This window comes from Notothenia coriiceps, unplaced genomic scaffold, assembly GCF_000735185.1.
Source record: "Notothenia coriiceps isolate Sejong01 unplaced genomic scaffold, NC01 NC01_scaffold00014293, whole genome shotgun sequence".
In the NCBI taxonomy this organism is placed as follows: domain Eukaryota; kingdom Metazoa; phylum Chordata; class Actinopteri; order Perciformes; family Nototheniidae; genus Notothenia; species Notothenia coriiceps.
In genome coordinates this window covers 219244-237863 of record NW_011346994.1, presented here as the reverse complement: position 1 = coordinate 237863, position 18620 = coordinate 219244, and the positions used below count along the sequence as shown (strand labels likewise).

At 40.8% G+C, this 18620-nt stretch overlaps 2 protein-coding genes across 3 annotated transcripts; one reads left to right on the top strand and one right to left on the bottom strand.

Moving 5' to 3' along the window:
* Positions 1–7875: 7875 nt before the first annotated feature.
* Positions 7876–15140, top strand: LOC104948438 (adenosine kinase-like). The gene is made up of 10 exons (XM_010774641.1): positions 7876–7991; positions 9635–9721; positions 11383–11461; positions 11592–11767; positions 12087–12195; positions 12412–12582; positions 12698–12733; positions 12824–12935; positions 13443–13529; positions 13632–15140. Exons 1-10 carry the CDS (start codon positions 7876–7878, stop codon positions 13754–13756), a joined length of 1098 nt encoding a protein of 365 aa, XP_010772943.1. The 3' UTR covers positions 13757–15140.
* A 323-nt stretch (positions 15141–15463) lies between these two features.
* Positions 15464–18073, bottom strand: LOC104948434 (dual specificity phosphatase DUPD1-like). Of its 2 annotated transcripts, none has more exons than XM_010774637.1 (4): positions 17921–18073; positions 16955–17145; positions 16656–16879; positions 15464–15823 (listed from the first exon to the last, which is right to left on the bottom strand). In XM_010774637.1, exons 2-4 carry the CDS (start codon positions 17131–17133, stop codon positions 15600–15602), a joined length of 627 nt encoding a protein of 208 aa, XP_010772939.1. In that variant the 5' UTR covers positions 17134–17145; positions 17921–18073; the 3' UTR covers positions 15464–15599. The 2 variants fall into 2 exon arrangements, with proteins under 2 accessions (XP_010772939.1, XP_010772938.1); XM_010774636.1 differs by having other exon boundaries at positions 16955–17142.
* Positions 18074–18620: the final 547 nt, after the last annotated feature.

Below are 18620 nucleotides of genomic sequence, written 5' to 3'. Positions count from 1 at the left end.
CACTTCTGAACTCAAGACAACGGAAGAGGCGTCTGACTTGGGCTAAGGAAAAGAAGCACTGGACAGTTGCACAGTGGTCCAAAGTCCTCTTTTCAGACGAAAGCAAGTTTTGTATTTCATTTGGAAGTCAAGGCGCCAGAGTCTGGAGAAAGGCTGGAGAGGAGCAAAATCCAAGTTGCTTGAAATCCAGTGTGAAGTTCCCACAGTCAGCGATGGTTTGGGGAGCCATGTCAGCTGCTGGTGTTGGTCCACTGTGTTTCATCAAGCCCAGAGTAAATGCAGCTGTGTACCAAGAGATTTTAGAGCACTACATGCTTCCGTCTGCTGAAAAGCTCTATGGAGATGAGGAATTCATTTTCCAGCATGATCTGGCACCTGCCCACAGTGCCAAAACCACCAGTAACTGGTGTACTGACCATGGCATTACCCTCCTCGATTGGCCTGCAAATTCCCCTGACCTGAACCCCATAGAGAATATGTGGGGTATTGTGAAGAAGAAGCTGAAAGACACCACGACCCAACAATGCTAATGAGCTAAAGGCCGCTATTGAAGCATCCTGGGCATCCATAACACCTCAGCAATGCCACAGGCTGATTGCCTCCATGCCACGCCGCATTGATGCAGTAATCCGTGCAAAAGGATTCCCAACCAAGTACTGAGTGCATTAATGGACATTTTCAAATGTTTGATTGTGTTTTGCTGTTATAAATCTTTTTTTTTTACTTGGTCTGAGGAACTATTCTAATTTTTTGAGATAGGATTTTTTAGTTTTCTTAAGCTGTATGCCATAATCAGCAATATTAAAATAATAAAAGGCTTGCAATATTTCAGTTGATTTGTAATGAATCCAGAATGTATGACATTTTTGTTTTTTTAATTGCATTACAGAAAATAAAGAACTTTATCACAATATTCTAATTTTCTGAGACAGTCCTGTATACATGGTGAAACCATTTCATGAAAAAATCGGTATATAAATATATGTACTGTATATGTGTGTTTTTTGTCATCGCAGCTTCTGCTTGCACGATAAATTGTGAGAGACTGTTGTATACTATATATTGCGGTAACGTTTCCTCATACTGTGCAGCCCTACTTTGAACCCAATGATTTATCCTATAAAATAGGATACTTGATAATGAGCTCTGGCACTTGAATGGTGTTTGGCCCGTAACCCAGAGCTTCTGAAAACCTACATTTTTAAAGAACCTTTAAAAAAGATATCCAGGTTCTGCTTTGTGTTTCTACAAAAATATTCTGGAGACGTCTGTTACCGTTTCTTAGGTTCCTGAAGTGGGAAAGGCATGAAGCTTAAACTGAGCTCCTCTTTCTGTCCTTCAGTGTCCATGTTGTGTTTTCACTTGTTAGGGGAGAGATTATATTCAGTGTATTGAGTAGCTGGTTGATCTAGGGATACACGATTTTGTTAAAAAATCTAATTGCAATTTTTCTGACAAATATTGCGATTCGATTTGCGACATTTGTTTTTAAGCGACCCAACGGAAGTTTATTGTGAAATGCGGCCATATCTCCGGCTAGGAAGGTCGCATCAACATGCTCCCGTCTCTAGCACGCCCGCAGCCCGAGCTACGAGTGAAAGAACTAAACTTACATGAAACTTCCGTTGGGTTGCTTTAAAGTCAAGCTTCAGTTTAATATTCACCCTGTAATAGATGTAAAACATGTGATGGAGCATTACTAACGTGACTCAGTTGGTTTGTTTCACCAAAGCATCTAGGAAAGCTCCATTGGAAGCCATTTGGAAAAATATTTCAAAAATACTTGGCAGGTGATTGGATCAATCTGTCTATCACCTACTATCATGGGCCACTTCTGATTGGTTAACAATCACTGGTACATGTGGAGCACAGCACTTATGATTGGTGTGGATGACTGACACACAAGAAAAACAAAGAAATACAAAAACTATATAAACACATTTTTTGTTTTTAAAGAATAACAAAATTAAAAATTAAAAAATCGCAGGCTTTGCGATTTGATAATTGCATAATTTCAGATCGCGATTTCGATTTAAAATCGATTAATCGTTCAGCCCTACTGCCATGTTGGGCTCTGATGGTTACTTTGTATGCAGATGATGCCATCATCTCCCTTATTACAAGATGCTCGTTGTCAGACTGTTTGTAGGTGTTGTTTTCATTTGTACTGTTCCCTCCTCGTTTGCAGTCTGGCTCACTGCGATCATTCATTTTGTATTAATAATTTCCCCAGCATAAGAAAAGTCCAATCATAAGACCTCCGCAGTAATTACAGCTCCTGCAGGCTGGGCTTCTTTTTCAAATTTCAGTGAAATGGCAACAAAGCCTATGTATTCGAGGCTGGATACACAAATTACAGCGTGGCGCGTAAAATAAAAAAGGAGACAGGCACCAGAGGCAAATTTTATTGAGTTCCTTCTAGCTTTCTCACTGTGCATCACAGGCTTGTCTCCCAGATGGGGAAGAAAGGTTTGTCAAGCGCATTACAGTGGAGAGAGTAAAACCTTCCCCAGCCCCTGGGAAGATAGAAGGTGACATTTGTATGTAAATGGAGACAGGCACTCTGCACTGTATTCCAGCTGACAGGACACAGAGTGGGCAACCTGTCGTTTTTCTTTTCTTTTGTGAGAAGTTAAAGATTTAGTTGTTTCCCAGAATTTTGTTATTTTTTTCTGAGGAAAATAAATGTGAAAAACTGCTTTACAATAGTTGGTTGTGAATGTAAGTGGATATGCTCAATACACACCAAAGCCCACACACTAGTTATGTATGCTTTGTTGTGCGGACATATTGAGCAACGCATCAAAATGGTTGTCAGTGTGCTACCGTGACGTTTTTTGATCTCTGAAGTCTTGCCTGATTGAGTGCTATAGGTTGAACAGACTGACAACAAAACAAATTAGAGCAAAGAAGAATTAAAATAATCCTTGCTATTCCAAAAGGGCTCCATCAACTGCAATGGCTGGACCCCTAATTAACTCTTGAATCTCGGTGTCAGGGAAGATAATCCTGATTAAAAAGTGACGGAGGCTGGGGTAAGAACGACAACATAGCAATCAGAGATACCAGCCACGTTTTGGGAGATTAGCACTACCCGAGGGTGGGGGCCTTCCTCCCTTGTCACCCTTTGTTTATGGACAAAATCAATGGAAGAATAATGTTTTAAGGGTTTGATTTTTTTCAATCTGGTTTTTATATAAATGGGAAAATTGTCTTTGCCACGAAACCACTTCATATTTTTGTGGATTGTCAATGTTTTTAGTGGTTTGTAACAAAAGTAAGTATAGTAACTGTTTATAAATCATAGGAGAACTAATTTGAAATATGTTGGAATTAAAAATGGTCCCTTCCAAGTCTTGTAATATAAAATATGCATTATTTATCGCATATTTGGCTGTAAAGTTGTGTTGACCGGGTGGTCACTAAAAAATAGGGCAGCTGATTTGGCATATTTTTCAGAAATGGCAGGTCAACCGGGTTATTACTGGGTCTCATCAACCCCCTGCTGTGAAAGGGTCACGGTTACCCTGTTCATCAGCATGACATGTTACTGGCCTCGCCTATGAAACATGTCCCAAATGGCATGTTTTATGGGTGTGTAACTTAACACAGGAGTCAGTTCAGTTTATACCCCAATTTAGGATTCACGGTTAGAAGATTGAGAGACGGTCTTGTAACTATGAAGTCAATTATCATCAAAAGCCACAAGTCTTGTGAAAATTAGAGTTTGTTATTCCTTCCAGTATGAAGTGAAAACGTAAGCAATCACCTGTTAGTCCATCCAGTGAAAGAGGGAATTGGGTAAGCAGAGAAGCAGTAAGCACATGTTTTTTTTAAACGAGGCAAATAAGGTTGTTATCAGAATCTGTCTATTTGTCGCTGATACAGGGAGATAGAGTTGACACAGGGAAGCGGGAGCCAGCGCCGGTGAAATTATGCTTGCAGCTTGATGCTCCCAAGTAGGAACTAAAAGAATAATGCACTTCATACACCATATACCTGGATATAGGAGAGTCTCAAGAAGCGATACTTGACAAAACCAAGCACAGTTCCAAATGCACAAACAATAAGTAATTATTCTTAAATACAGTTTATCAGAAGCGCAGGATATTTGGCTGTAGTTAATATATCATATCACAGCATTGCCAAGTATGCCCAGTGAGTGTCCTTTAGCAGAATCAAAATCTGCAGTGTTTAGTCTATGCTCATTGTAAGATATTGTCTTCTGCTGTGACTCAGTCTTATAGCCAATGTGATGGGAAGGGAGTATCTGGAGATAAATCCATCTCCCCCCAAGGCTTGCCCAATAACATTTGTCATCTAACAGCCCCCCAATCTGTACTCAATAGGGTGGAGGTGAGTCTAAAACACAGGGACGGACGGGAAGACAAAGCAGGTCTGGCATGGAAACGGGGGTTGCTGTTTACAGCCCCAGCATTTCTGCCCTTGGGTTATTGTCGGGGCAAACAAGGGAGAGACAGAAACAGTTTGAAGAAGAGAGAGAGAGAGACAGAGGGAGAAGAAGAAGAGCGGGCGGCGGCTGGGGGGCAGGATTGGGGGCTTGCAGCTTAAAAACAGGAGGTAGATGGAAAGCAGAGGGTCTCCCTTTTTGATGGAGATAAAGGAGCGCTAATGAATTTGAACCAGTGCCCTCCAGGGATATACCATAAGGGCAAAAATAGGAAAGAGCAGATTGGGGTTTAGTGGCTTTCTAAACTACAGCCAAACTGTCTTTTAAACACACACGGGTGCTCCCAATTCTGCAATCACCAAGATGGCTGTCGCACGGCTTGCCAACTGCCAAGGGTGATGGCTGTGCCAGGGACTAGAGAGAGATGATGCCAGAGGAGATATGCCTAACTGGCCAGTAGGGCTGTACCCGAATATCCGAATATTAGTTCGTTGGAGTACTATTCGGGTTTCAATTTCGTTATTCAGATATTTCGTTTTTTTTGGCTGCACTCCGGCTGCCAAATTGAATTTATTGAAAACTCCAATACCAACGTAAGAGCTTGTGCCTCTTCGGGGGGTGCTAACACTTAACCATAAACGTTATTGTTTACTTTCTCCGTCTTTATATGCAGATATGACTTTATCTCCGTTAATCTCCGTCACGTTGTTTCAACAACTTCCTGTCAACAGCGCTAACTCTCCTTCCAAATAAAGTAACAAACACAATGCAATATCCTTTTCAATTTCAAAGAACACAAATTGGGTTGTTTACATGATCAAATAACTATAAAACAACAATACTGTAGAATAACAACATGAATGCCGTGAATAAACCGAAATACACGTGTTGAAGCGGTTCACTGCAGATTACTAATAGGTACATTGCACTTAAGTCATTATGACTTAATTATGCATAATACTTTAAACATTGTGAGTTAAAGGTCCCATGTCATGCTTTTCCGGTTATTACCCGTCCCCTTGTGTGTTATGAAGGTTTTTATGCATGTAAACGGTCTGCAGAGTCAAAACCCTCAAAGTACACCCTGTAGCGAGTAAAACACAGAAAATACCTCCCCAAAACGCCTCGTTGGAGATACGTCACTGTCCATTGATTCTTCCGGGTACCGCAAGATGTCATGCGTTACCCGGAACCAAATGGACCAATCCGTGGAGCCGTTAAGTTACGTCCGCGGAGCCGTTACGTTAAGCCCCCGCTGATTGGTCCAAATTGACCAATCCACGGACTTCCTCACACACACACTCAGTGCAGGCAGCTCTGCTGATCNTCTAGGAAAGCTCCATTGGAAGCCATTTGGAAAAGTATTTCAAAAATACTAAGTGGCCCATGATAGTAGGTGATAGACAGATTGATCCAATCACCTGCCAAGTATTTTTGAAATACTTTTCCAAATGGCTTCCAATGGAGCTTTCCTAGATGGTTTGGTGAAACAAACCATCTGAGTCAGGTTAGTAATGCTCCATCACATGTTTTACATCTATTACAGGGTGAATCTTAAACTGAAGCTTGAATTTAAAGCAACCCAACGGAAGTATCATATAAGTTTAGTTCTTTCACTCGTAGCTCGGGCTGCGGGGATGCTAGAGACGAGAGCACATTGATACAACCTTCCTAGCCGGAGATATGGCATATGTCGCTAAAAAACAAATATTGCAAATCGAATCACAATCGCAATATCTGTTGGAAAATGTTCAATTAGATTATTTCCCCAAATCGTGCAGCCCTACGGCAGTGTTGCTTGTATTCCCAGAGATGCACAGGCAGCCATTTTCTGTGGTTAAATGGCCCACATAGTGATTCCACGCCATCACTCATAAACCAGGACGTGTATCCCCTGATGCATAGGGATGCACAATCAGCCTGACAGGCAGGTAGTTACTCCTTTTTAACCCCGACTAGTGCTGGGTGATGCAACAGAACAGCCGGGCCCCTCCCTTTCCTCCTCCTCTGCTTTCCTCCCTCACTCCCAGTCTCCTCTCTTTTCTGTACCTTCTTCGTTCACTCCTCATTTCTCTTTCTCCCTAGCCTCCTATTTCTTGCACACTCCCTCTCTGCATTATTCTCCACCCTCACTTTACCCCCCCCCCCTCCTTTCACTAGTCCTATTCACTGGCTCCCTCTCCATCTCTCTACCTCCCAGAGGCCCATGTTTCCTTGCTTGCATTACACACAATTACTTCCATCCATCAATTATCTGCCTGCTCCTCTTTAGCTAGCCCACTTCCCTTTTTCCCCTCTATGACAACAACCCCCGCTATCCTGCATACACATGTTTCTTTGCGACCCACATCTCTCACCTCCCACCCCTCGGGGCAGCTGAGTGTACCTCCCAACACACTTGTCCCCCTTCCCCTTCTCCTCCTTTCTATTCCCCCAGTGCCCACCCTTCTGTAGCCCCCCTCATACCAGATGTCCCTAAAGTTTTGTTGAGGCTCTGCATGGGAGGAGAAGGCAGTAACAAAAGGAAAGGGTGGTGGATTAGAGGGGGCGAAAGGAAGGGTGGGTGTCTGGTTTTCTTTGAATGGGCCAAGCCATCTTGCCCTTGGCTTTCTGTGTGCGCACAATGAACGCCATCAGATTAACAGAACACACACACATAACCACTCATATTTTATAACAATTTCTCACTAAAACTGCAAACTGGGAAAGCATGTTTGACTTATTAGTCAAACAATGCTAATGGACTTTTTTTGTTTAGTCTTCTCATAAACAGTTTTTTATGCAAGTCAGACATCACTCAGCTTGTGGAAAGGCTGCTACCTACAATTCTACCTCTTCATCCTTAAATTCAGTTTTTGAAAAGCTGGAATACGGCCTACGTCCAATTAACTAAGTTACTGAATACATCAAAACTGTTATTAAAACCTGAAATTGAAATTGATTCCAAGTTTACCACTTGTTTGTTAAGTGGCGGCTGCAGTTTGAATACCTCTTGAGTTAAGGTGGGAAGAACAATGTTGAAAGAAATCAGCTGAACAAAGACTAAGGTGCTGTTTACACAGGAACTAAACGGGTTGTATCCGTTACTTTTCTCTTTCATATAGCCTGTTCGTTCACACGAGGCCGTAACGGAACCGCAAGGTGGATAGATCTGCGGACAGAACGCTCTGGGGGGCCAAACGGCTCCGTGTGTACGTCCTATACGATCATTTTCCTGATAACGATGAAGCCATAGCCCCACCTCTCCCCACCTCTGCTGCTCACTGCTGTAGCATGGTCAGTAGCTACTGTCAGTAGCTACTGCTACTGACCATGCTACAGATGTTAGTGCATAATCTACAGCTCCTCTACCACAACCATCAGCAACANATTTATTTTTAATATATTTAATCCTTAGTCGCACTTCGATCAAGGGCGTAATACAGACGTCCTGTGTCCAGAGGTCCACTCCAATGAGGACTGACATGGCCCGTCCAGCACGGACCAAAGGTTGTATCTGCTACAGTTTCATCGATCGTATGAGGGACGGTTCGTCCACACGAGGCCGCAACGGAACCAGCGGAACCGGAGCCCTCAAACGGTAACGGTTCCCCCAAGGGGGTAGGTCTGCAGAGTAACCGCTCTGGGGCCCCAAACGGCTTCCGTGTGTACGTTCCTATTTACCGATATATTTTTTCCTGATAACGACACGCCATAGCCTCCGCCCTCCCACTTCTGCTCTCTCACCCGGTCATTGCTGATGTGTTTTTCGCAAACAACTCTGGCTGCTCACTGCTGTGCATGGTCAGTTTCTACTAATATTAATATAATAATAATAAATAATATTACATATTATAAAGCGTTTTCCTGGTGCTCAAGCGCTTACAAGCAGTAAAACAAATTACAACAAAAGTGAAATTGCGAGCTAGGGAGGAAAAAAGGGAAGGGTTAGTTATAGATTTGAAGCAAGAGGAAAAGGTGAGTTTTGAGGGATTGTTTGAATGATGTGAGAGTGTTGGCGGATCTGACGTGGCTGGGGAGGGAGTTCCAGAGTGTGGGAGAAGCTGCTGCGAAGGCCCTGTCACCCCAGGTCCGGAGCTTTGTCCTGATGGGCTGCAGTAGGTTAGCTTCAGCAGACCTGAGGCGACGGGTGGGGTTGTGTCGTTGCTATCTATCTATCTATTTATCTATCTAACTATCTGCTACTGACCATGCTACAGATGTTAGTGCATAATCTACAGCTCCTCTACCACAACCATCAGCAACAAGTGGACATGGCGAACTACATGAACTACATGTTGCTAAATCATCGTGGAGAATAAACAGAAGGGCAACCATGCTCGGGGGGTCTTTTTACTGCTTTTGGTGAATTTTGTGGCGGAAGTACAGCGCCACTTACAGGCCCGGCATATGTACTACAGCGGGTCGAGCGGTCTCGTGTGGACGGACACGCTTCTTGAGCCGATACCGTGTAGACGGAAGACTTTTTTGATATCGAATTTGTTTCGTCTTCGTTTAGATGCAGCCTAAAAGAGATAGGTTTAACGGTTATAAAAGAGAACAGAAAACAGATCTGACTAATCAGCATCAACAGATGCTTTCTTTAATATATCCATAAATGAATGAGTCATAATACATTTCAGTGAGGTAATACATATTGGACTGTTCTAAAAAAACAGATGATGCCTCTCCCTGTTTCATCATGTTTACATATTTTTTTATTTTTTTACCATTGTAGTTCAATCACATTTCTAACACTTGCAGATGGCAAAGGACAAAAAACCCTCCTTTTTGAGTTTCTGGTGCTCATGCAAAAACCGAATTTGGGTTTTCAGCAAACCGTGGTGCATGGAAAAAGGGAAAAAGGTGCGAGCCAAAGCATGTAGTTTCTGAGCAGCAGTTTGTTCTGGTCTGTCCGAGCTCTGTCACACTGAGCTGACCAGGGCTAAGGGCTCCTTTGGGTTGCAGCTCAGACTCCGCTCTCCAACCCCTTGCGTAAACTCCAGGATTAGAGCTAAACAAACCAACCCGTTCTAATTCAGTCTCATACAGTAAAGATGCCCCTTAATCCCCAATTTACCTGTGGGTTTCGAGGAAACTAGACTCTGTTTAGCTTTATTGTCCAACAAATTGATGTGGACTCGGTGCACCTTAATTCACATTTTCCGTTTTAGGGAACAAGCCAATTGGCAGCACCACCATTGTGTCTTCAATGCATGCTATTCTGATTACTTAGAGAAACTAATGCCTCTTTTTTTCTCCTTTCTTTATTCGTAGGTACACTCTGAAACCCAATGACCAGATCCTGGCAGAAGACAAACACAAAGAACTGTTAGTATCTCCTGTATTGCAAAATGTCTCTTTGAAGTCAAGGTTGTGCTTTTTTCTAGTTTCTGTAGCGAGAAAGGGGAAAGGTCTGAATTCACATCAAGTTTGTTCCTGTCTGTTCTGGTGTGGACTAGTCAAAACAGGCGCACACCAGAAACCACCACTATTGACCTCCATATTTCTAAAGACGTCCAATGGCAGCGCAGCAGATCCATCACAGACAGACAGTCTGAGCCAATAGCAAAGCAGGACACATCACCTCCCAGTCCCTCTGAAGCGGGAGTAAAAAAAAACAACATTTGACAGCGGGAGATAAGAGAGCAGTGTGTGACTGTATGAGAGAGACAGGACTGAAATGACTAAATCTACACAGGTTTTACATTATCAACAGTGCTTTCTTACAATGTAAGATTTACATATTTAGTCTATGAATAACATTTGACAAATATGAATAAAAAGAAAAGAGCTAACTTTTATTCGACCACTCAAGGCATTTACATTCCAATATATTATTTATTTATTTATTTATTTAAGGGAAGATTATTACTCTTGATTTCCAACTTCCTGCCAGTCTTTTTCCTATTTGTTACAGTCCGCCCTTTCTTCTTCACTGTTCTGGGGTAAAGGGCTAACATGTTGGAGACTTGCCCTAGGGGTAAATACTTAAGTGACATAAAAGACTGAAAGCAATAAAGTACAGTGAGATAACAAAATAGTCACCCCCACTCCATTTCTCCCCCTCTGCAGCCTCTGGCTCAGTCTCAGGACTTCTGACAGCAGTCGCTATGTTCCTATGACATGCATGGATGTTCACATAAATCAAACAGGCAAATATCTGTGTGTAAGATGATTTGCCTGCTATATTTAGACTGAATAACATGGCAAATTACGCTTTAGCCCTAAGTGGACCATCAAAGCGCAGCTTGAATCATTGTGTTACGTAACAGGCGTAAATGATTCAAGTAGAATCAGAATGCGTAATGAGTGTTCATTCATGCGTCTGTTATATTTATGTGGAGGAAATATGGCTTCTGCATAGAGCACAACCAAGCTCTGGATAAGTTACTGGGTGTGAATCCACATCCATCCCCATACAGGGGGACACTATTAAAGCTACAACTGAGCAATCACATGCAAAACAGTATGATATTAAAAAGTAATCAGATCAAAGAAAAATTAAATAAGATTTAAAGGAATAGATTTTTTATTTTGAGAAATATAAGTATTTGTTATATAACTGAGTGTTAGTTAAGAAGATGGATACCACTCATGTCCCCCATGAAGTATAAAGCTACATTCAGAAGACACTTAGCTTAGCTTGGAAAAACATTAGAAAAAATCTAGCTTGCATTTTGTCCAAAGTTTTAAAACATCCACCTAGTAGCACCTTTGAAACAAAATAATTTGTTATATCTCATCTGTTTTAATTTTGACTGAACAAACCTTTATGCTAAGCTAAGCTAAGAATGTTTTTATGTTTGGTTTCAGCCATAATTGATACCTTGTGTGTGGTGAGGTTTGAAGCTTTGCATTTGTGAAGCACTTATCCAGCATTCCCAAAGAAAGGTGAACAAACGGTATACTTGACACTAGATCTTCTGGAGAAATAGAAATCATGTAACATCTTACAAATGCATCACCTGCTATGTTTGTCTGTTTCATAGATTTGAAGAGATAGTGAAGAAGTCCAAAGTGGAGTACCACGCTGGAGGAGCCACACAGAACTCAATTAAGATCGCTCAGGTCAGTCAGTCGCACAAACTCACTTTCTGTCCTAAACATCAATGCTGCTTGAATTATTTCTGTACATGTTGGCCACTGGTAGTAGTGTTAGTTGACGGATGCTGATCAGAGCTGTTGTATCCTTCTATAGTGGATGATCCAGGAACCCCATAAGGTCGGCACGTTCTTTGGCTGCATTGGCAAAGACGACAAGTTTGGAGGGATCCTGAAGCAGAAGGCTGAGGAGGCTCACATCGACGCCCACTACTACGAGCAGGAGGAAAAGCCCACAGGGACCTGTGCTGCCTGCATCACCGGAGACAACAGGTGGGTCATTGTGATAGTTTTAGGGTCTGGGTAAGGTCTTTAAATATTTGAAATTACACTTCTTTTTTTTTATCTCGACATAAAAAAAGAAAAAAAAAATTGTTGATGCGCAGCAGACCAAAAGCTAAATGGACTGGAATAGGGGTGGAAAAAAGTGTTTTTCTGTTTCAATTGATTGTGAAGTCAACAAAGTGACACAATACAGATTGATTGCTTTGGATATAAAGGTATTCTGTAAACTTTAAAGTTATTGCATTTATAGTAACAATCACTAATCTCGTATGTCCTCACTCATAATCTCTTTTTTTATTTTCCTCAGGTCTCTGGTAGCTAACCTAGCTGCTGCTGAGTGTTATAAGAAGGACAAGCATTTAGACCTGGAGGAAAACTGGGAGCTGGTGGAAAAAGCTAAAGTCTACTATATTGCAGTGAGTAGTAGTTACTATAGTACTATATGTGTGTTGTACACGTTTACTGTATTTCAGATCCCTTCAGGAACTGTCACCTCAACGTCGTACTCATGGTAACCCACAGGGGCATTTCTGAACTACTGGTGAACTCTCTGTTCAACATGTGATTCATTAGAGCCCGTCAGGATATAAAAAGCAGATCAGTCTTGACCTAATGTCACCGTTTGCTCACAGGGTTTCTTCCTCACTGTCTCTTTGGAGTCCATCCTGAAAGTGGCAAAGCACGCGTCTGACAATAACAAACTGTTTTGCCTGAACCTCTCCGCGCCCTTCATCTGCCAGTTCTTCAAGGATAACCTCATGCAGGTTATGCCCTACGTCGACGTGCTGTTCGGCAATGAGACAGTAAGCCAGACATTACAGTCCATTCTTCAGATGCTCTGTAAATTAGCTGCATGTGCCTGTGGTGTGAATATAAGCACACATTTCATTTTTGTAAATTACATTTTTTGTTTTTCAGGAGGCAGCAGCGTTCGCTAAAGAGCTTGAATTTGAGGTGAGTGGACTGACGGTCTCATTTAGCATTTGCAAATGATTATTGCTGCATTTTTAAATGTATTTGCATTAATTTATATTTTGCCCGTAGACCAAGGACATCAAGGAAATTGCCAAGAAAGCCCAGGCTTTGACCAAAGTCAACAAAAAGAGGGAGAGGATCATAGTGTTGACTCAGGGGAAGGATAACACTGCTATGGCCAGTAAGTTTCCTTTTTTGTCTTTATCCCCTTAAAGTTTTTATATTTTAATAACTTTTATCAGTTGATTGCAATAATGACAACACATAATGGCACACCTAAGACATAGGTTAAGTTAATTAATGCTACACATTTGACTGAAAGGCTTTGAATAGTTCTTAATTTCCAGACTACAGGTTATATAGGTTCATGCTAACTGCCTTTTCTATTACTCAAAAACATGCCAAATACAGAAGTAAACTGCATTAAAAAAAACACTAAATCTGGTATTTTATGTGATTTTTAAATAAAAACTAATGACGCAAATGTGTCTGGAACAACAGTATGGCTACTGTCCGTCAGTAATGTCTGTTCCACTTTGTTCCAAGTGCTGAATCGAATCAAAATCTAAGAAAAGAAAATTGTCAATCTCACATAGATTTGTTTTCCCCTTTAACCTATTTTCTATCAGTTTCTTATCCTCTGTTAAAGTTGACCTACAGCCATACCATTTTCCTTCTGTCTGTTCAGGTGACAAGGTCGAGACATTCCCTGTAATGAAGATTGACCCGAAGGACATTGTGGACACAAACGGTGCAGGTGATGCCTTTGTAGGAGGTAAGACTTCATCGGTTTTTCTTTTGATACATTTTTAGATTGCCCTTCTTTTTTCCTTGTCGTTGTGGATTTACCTTTACGTTGTTCTCCTCTCTGTTACAGGTTTCCTGTCTGGGTTAGTCCAGGAGAAACCTCTCGTTCAGTGTGTGAAGGCGGCACACTACGCTGCTAACGTCATCATCAGACGAGCAGGGTGCACCTTCCCAGAAAAACCCGACTTCAAATGAGGAGTCCCGGATCCTTCAGTCCTTCAGCCTGAAATCTCACACCCACCCTGCCGAACATAACTCTGACCCATTTGTTCCCACTATTTTCTACAAATACTTCCCCAAATTCTTGTAGCCACATTTTTTTCCAATTTGCCCCCCATCCATGTTATTCATTTGAAATCTTCCGCACATAATTTCATCCGCACAAATATTTAGTTGGGTGCCTCCTGGCATGTGCCTGTCCCTGTTCTCCACTTGGGGCCGCTAGAGGATCACGCAGCCAGGAGCCAATGAATAATTGTTTTATAGATAAATCACCTTTTAAGGAATCATGAAAATATCACATAATGTGATCATTTTATTTTACACAAAGGAAGTTTCATGGACATTGTTTAATTTTCCCCAAAACATTTTTGGATCAAACGCTGCAAACGTCTGTACGCCAATCACACTGCTTTATTCCACAATGGGAGGACACACTATACACAAACGGGACTAATGAATCTAAATCTGTCAATGGAAGTTTGTATACTACATTGAAATGTGCAGTATTGACTTATTTAAGATGAAATATTCCTGATTATGAGTTTGTTCTTGTTTTAAGATTGAATCTGACAGGCCAGTAATGAAACCAAATGTTTTTATTTTGAAATGTGTCAAAGCCTCTGCCCACTATGACCTGTGATGACTGTTAAATATCAGCTTGATTGTGTACATTCTGTTCAGAAGGTACCTTCAACATCAAACTTGTGGAAGTGTGCAGGTGCTTCTTGTAATGAGTGCCTTTTTCCCTTCCTTTCTCTGCATGTGTTAGGGGAAAAGTGTTCAGAGGCCTATAGATGTTCTGTTAATCCACATTTCTCTGCACAGGGAATCTTTAAAACCAGACCAGTGATGGGAGCTATACAGTGGCTTTTCACCCCTCAATACTTAAATTTCTACCTGAGTTAGTGGCCTGTGTTCTTGCTGGGTGTCTGTTGATCTCTAGCTAAATTATAACATATGTTACCAAACTTTAATACCGTCCGTTTTGATTTTTATCATTTACATTTATTCAGATTTTGACATTTTTGTCACTGCAACTGGCAATGAAAGATGGAAAATAAATAAGGCAAAGAAATCTGAAACATCAGCCAAATTCAGGCTCGGGCTACTCTTGTGATATTGGGACCTTTTAAACCTAAGTTTGTGGTATGCGCAGCACTGAATCCTTGAATTCAAGTATAGATCATGATCTTAAAATGTGATGAGCAAGAAGTATGTTTTCTGAATACTACAGGAGTTGTTTTGAAACTCAAAAAGCCTTATGTGACCATTTATTCCTGATCTCAATTGTACTCAAGTTGCCCATCTCTGCTAGAATGTGATGCTTGAAATTTACAAATTAAACATACAACAATAATTGTTTTGCCTATTGATATATTTTTTGACTATATTTATTTAATATCTAGCAACATTTAATCATTTAAAATTAGAATTAATTTAAATCCTTTATTTCTGCTGCCCAGAAAAAAAACACGTCCCTGAGCTTATCAAAAACTAAAATCGAAGTCTACAAATTATTATATTTGCCCAAAGCTGTGCACATTTCATATAAATCGATCAAACTGTCTATAACTACTGATATTAGCTTTTTTAAAGGAAAACACACAGACGGCTTGTTAAATGTACTCATACGCTACAGGCTGATTGTTCGTACAAGAAAAGTTTTCACCCATGACACAGTTGTGGAAAATATATTTTTTTACTGATACAGTTGTTAAAGAAACCTGAAGAACATTTTTGATATACCTGAGAGATTTAGAAGACACATTTAAGTAGTAAACACAGATATTATCTGTCATTCTGTTATCTTTGTGAGCTATTGTGGTTGCATGTCTCTTTTTTGTGCCAGCCTCTCCTCTTGTAACCTGATGTCCAGGGCTCTGAGCTGTTTCAGGAAGCCGTGGTTTGGCAGGATGCAGCGCCGCTGTTTCACATGCTCCACCGCATCCACCACCGTCAGGCTCTGCTTCATCATCAGGTAGGCCAAGACCAGAGCCGCTGACCTGCTGCGACCCATCACACAGTGCACCAGAACCTTGTCTGGGACAAAGCAAGTTGGGACAGATGGATTTGTTAGAAACAGTGAAGTTTTCAAGCCTCTTATCCAGAGAATGATCAATGAAGGGCTTTGCGTAACACTTTCTATGATGCCCATAAGATCTGGGAGATTATTCAATATCAACATTCTCAATCTTTCAATGGAATCATATTGTGAAATACAGTAGGCTATATCATGGTACACTACACACTATTGTGTAATTTTCATTTTTTTTATCTTTAATATTTTCTGTATGCATGCTTCTTGGGAAGTATTAAGCTGTCTTTGGCTCTTTTCTTGCTGTAACTAAATTGGAAATGTCCCCTCTGTGGGACAAATAAAGGTATTCTGAGTCTGAATAAGCTCAATCTATTGATAATAACAAGCACATACTAACTCAAATGTCTTGGATCTAATATGTTGAAGTAATCATCACCAAATTTGTGGATTTCATTTGACATCCCACTTAAAAAACATACAAAAATAGGCTTGTATACTCTTTGATACAGACCTTTTATTGACTGATGATTGTTATTCAGATATAAAATTATCTATATTAAGATAGAAGATTTTGGACATGCCCAACCTAAATGCCCTGGTCTGGAATGCATCTTGAATATTCTGATAATGTGTTATGATCTGCTTATAGCCTTGTTTAATTTTATAAGCACTCGTAAATATTTGTAAATGTTTTCTAACAATAATCAGAACACATTTTTATAATGACTTGTAAGGTCATATATCATAATACTGATAACACAAGTATGCTTCTCAGGCACTATAGACGTTGATATCATTGAAAGGGTATCTTTTATTTAATTTTTCAGGACTCACTCTGCGGCTGACTGAGGGCTTCGTGGATGAACTGTGTTGAGGGGCAGAAGTACTGGGACATGTTGAAGGTGGGTTTGTCATCAGCCTCCACACCGAAGTACTGTATTTCCATGTCAGTGTAGTAATAAGCACCAGTCAGCACGTTATTAAACTTTCCCTCTGCTGCATTGAGGACATGTGTAACACCCAGGTCCCTGAGGCCGGGCCGCTCCAGAGCTGTTTTCCTGTTCCCATGAAACAGAGATCATGAGGCTGTCATCAATAGAGTCATAAAACCATCTCTGTGTGTGTTCACTCACTCGTCCCCGATGAAGATTCTGGGCCACACCAGGTTAACGTGTGCATACTGAGCCCCAGTGCCGGTCCAGAACAGCTGCTCCAGGTCTAAAGTCCCCGGGGTGATGTAGTCACTGTCTGGGTCGACCCGCACCGCTGCGTACGGGTTCCTGCCTCTGGACCTCACCTCACAGGAGGACATAGCTCACCTCTGCTGCCCAGAAACCAACACACACAGTCCTGAACTTCACCAAAACCACCAAACAAAGTCTACACATTCTTATCTTCACACTTAAATGTGTCCATGTAACTTATACATAAGTAGGCTAAGTTAAACAGTCTTGGAGCTGCAACCATTAGTCAATTTATTAATAAGTCAATCAACAAAAAATGATCGATTATTTTATTTATAGTTGATGTAATTTGTGTCCTTAATTTAAATAAAACTAGGTCAAGCTTTATTAATTTGTGCGCACAAATTAATAAAGCGTGGCCTCGTTTTATTTAAATTGAGGACACGAATGACATCTAGTGCGCACTAATTAATAAAACGTGGCCTCGTTTTATTTATTTTTCTCTCTATGAACCCTCCAGGGCTCCGTAGATGCGCCATGTGGGACACCATCTTTTCTATAACATATCCTTACCTTTTGATGCATTTATTAATGTATTAACTTTTCACTTTTCTTAATGAGTCCCCCAGTTAGTTAATCATCTATATCAACCAAGAAATTGATAACATTATTTCCATTTCCAAAGATGTAAAGACCCTCCAATGTCTTAGTTTCATACACTTCTGTTGTATTTGCTGCATTGAGTAGCTTAGAGTAAACAGTGAATGGTGTCCCAGAATGAACTGAAGCTGATCAGGTGTGTTATCTACTCATGATATTGGCTGTTAAAAGAGGAAAATACACTGATGGTGTGTTCAATGTTCTCATACAGGGTGATTGCTGTTAAAAAGTACTGGTAGAAAGTAAATTACTTACCTCTTTCTTGTAACTTTTTAAAGCTTTAAATCCGTTACTGAGCAGGATTGCAGACCAGCACCCTCAACTCTTCCACAGCTGACGTGTATTCATTAGTTGTTTGAGTGTGAGGCAACAGAGAGAAATACAGACTGGAATAGTAACTGCTGTCTTGGGCTCTGTGTTTAAGATGATATTTTTAGGCAGCTGGGCGACAACACCTGATCTCAACAGTGTGACACACACACACACACACACACACACACACACACACACACACACACACACACACACACACACACACTCACACTTATACTCACTTATACTCACTTACATTGTTTATGTGGTTTAATACCTCTAATGCCTTGTACAGAAACACAATAAATCATGAGAAACAATGCCAGAAAACAAAAATAAGTTCGGTAAGAGGCATGTTGCTTTGTTGTCATTCTAAGAATGTAACTTGTGTGGGGACAGTTATTTCTGGAGACATAAAACTTAAATTCAGTTGTTAAATCCTACTAATTCTTGTTGGGGCTGAGCGATAATGTAATTGACTGAGACTTTGTCTGATTCCTTCAAACTGTGCAAACCCTTTTAGAATATTAGAATATAACTCTTACATTTCTCAATTGTCAATTGTATTATTTTGGGTGCTTTTCATTTAAACATTTCTTTATGTTTTGTAGAGATGTTTATTTATCTCAGCAAAAAAGATATC